This window comes from Plectropomus leopardus, unplaced genomic scaffold (assembly GCF_008729295.1).
Source record: "Plectropomus leopardus isolate mb unplaced genomic scaffold, YSFRI_Pleo_2.0 unplaced_scaffold15312, whole genome shotgun sequence".
Classification (NCBI taxonomy): domain Eukaryota; kingdom Metazoa; phylum Chordata; class Actinopteri; order Perciformes; family Serranidae; genus Plectropomus; species Plectropomus leopardus.
In genome coordinates, this window is record NW_024616404.1 from 1 (window position 1) to 1,767 (window position 1,767).

Here is a 1,767-nt window from a genome sequence, read left to right on the forward strand (position 1 = left end):
TTTATGTCGGAGGTCTAAGATGGGCTCGTGGAGGCCGTCCTCCAGCAAGATGGACACCGTGGCGGTGGAGGACTGGACCGGTTCCCCGTCGTCCCTGATCTCTATGAACAGCCTCTGAGAGGAGTCGTCCTGCTCGGACACAGCGCGTTTAGTCCTCACCTCCCCTGTGTACAGATTGACAGTGAACAGAGAGGCGTCTGTGGCCTCCGCCACTTTGTACGAGATCCAGGCGTTATGGCCCGAGTCAGCGTCCACGGCCGTCACCTTGGTAACCAGGTGACCCGCTTTAGCGGAGCGGGGCATCCTCTGATGAGAGAGGGAGCCCATGGCGGAGGAGGGGTAAATAACAGCGGGGGCATTGTCGTTCTGGTCCAGGATAAAAACATGGACAGTGGCGTTGCTGCTGAGAGACGGGGAGCCCTGATCCTTTGCCTGAACCTGAATCTGAAACACCTTCAGTTTCTCATAGTCAAATGAGTGCATGCTGTAGATGCTGCCGTTATCGGAGTTAATGTAAACATAAGAGGAGACAGAAACGTCCTGCACTTTAGAGTCCAGTATAGAGTAAGAGATTTTAGCGTTTTCACCAAAATCCAGGTCAGACGCTGAGACTGAGTATAGTATGGAGCCTGGGACCCCATTCTCTTTTAAATACACATTATAGGAGGGCTGAGTGAATATAGGAGGGTTATCGTTCACATCAGTGATGCTGACAGGTATAATTTTCTCACTGGACAGAGGAGGAGAGCCTGAATCAGTGGCTGTTATCGCAATATTATACTCTGAGAAACTCTCTCTGTCCAGAGAACCACTAGTAACCAGTGCATAATTATTAGAAAACGAGGGTTTCAGAGTAAAGGGAGAGTTTTTGGGAAGTTGTAACGTCACTTTACCGTTATCACCGGAATCAAGGTCACGGACGCTGAGTAAAGCCACTACTGTGCCACTGCGAGAGTCCTCGGCCACAGAAGTGGGCTTTGAAGTGAGCACAATTTCTGGAGCGTTATCATTTACGTCTAAGACATCCACCTGCACACTGCAGTGACCCTCCATTTTAGGCAATCCTTTGTCTTTTGCACTAATGTCTATTCGATATGAGGCTTGAGTTTCGTGGTCCAATTGGTTTTTCAAAAATATCTCTCCTGTTACAGCATCTATACGAAATAATGACAGCACTGACGGGGGTGTGTGTACACCAAGCGAGTACTCAATCTCTCCATTTGGACCCTCATCAATGTCTGTTGCTTTTGTAGCTATTACAAATGAGCCATTTGAACTGTTTTCTTGAACAGCAATTTTATAAGAAGTATTTTCGAAAATTGGCACATTGTCATTATTATCAAGCACATTTACTGTTATTTTTGAAGTTCCAGATTGGACTGGGTTACCTCCGTCCATGGCAATAAGAAATAAATTGTGAATGGCCTTTTTCTCGCGATCTAATGATTTATTTAAAACCAATTCTGGTATTTTTCGTCCGTTTTCAATTTCTTTAACTTTTAAAGTGAAGCAGTCGTCTTTGCTTAGTGTGTACGTCTTTAATCCGTTACTTCCAACATCGGGATCCTCTGCACTCTCTAAGGGAAAACGCACACCTACAACGGTGGATTCTGCAATTTCTATTATATGATCGCGTTTGAGAAAACTAGGAGCGTTGTCATTTACATCTTTTATTTCCACTTCTATCCGGTGCAACTGTAACGGATTCTCTATTACAACCTGCAGAGGTAGAACACAGCTGGCGCTTTGTCCACATAAAGCCTCTCT

At 45.7% G+C, this 1,767-nt stretch overlaps 1 protein-coding gene across 1 annotated transcript; it reads right to left on the minus strand.

Moving 5' to 3' along the window:
• Nucleotides 1-6: 6 nt before the first annotated feature.
• LOC121964344 (protocadherin gamma-C4-like) lies at nt 7-1,764 on the minus strand (the record flags this gene model as incomplete). Its single annotated transcript, XM_042514556.1, has 1 exon — nt 7-1,764. A coding segment is annotated over one exon (1,758 nt), but the record flags the coding sequence as incomplete, so codon positions are not given.
• Between the last annotated feature and the right edge of the window lie 3 nt (nt 1,765-1,767).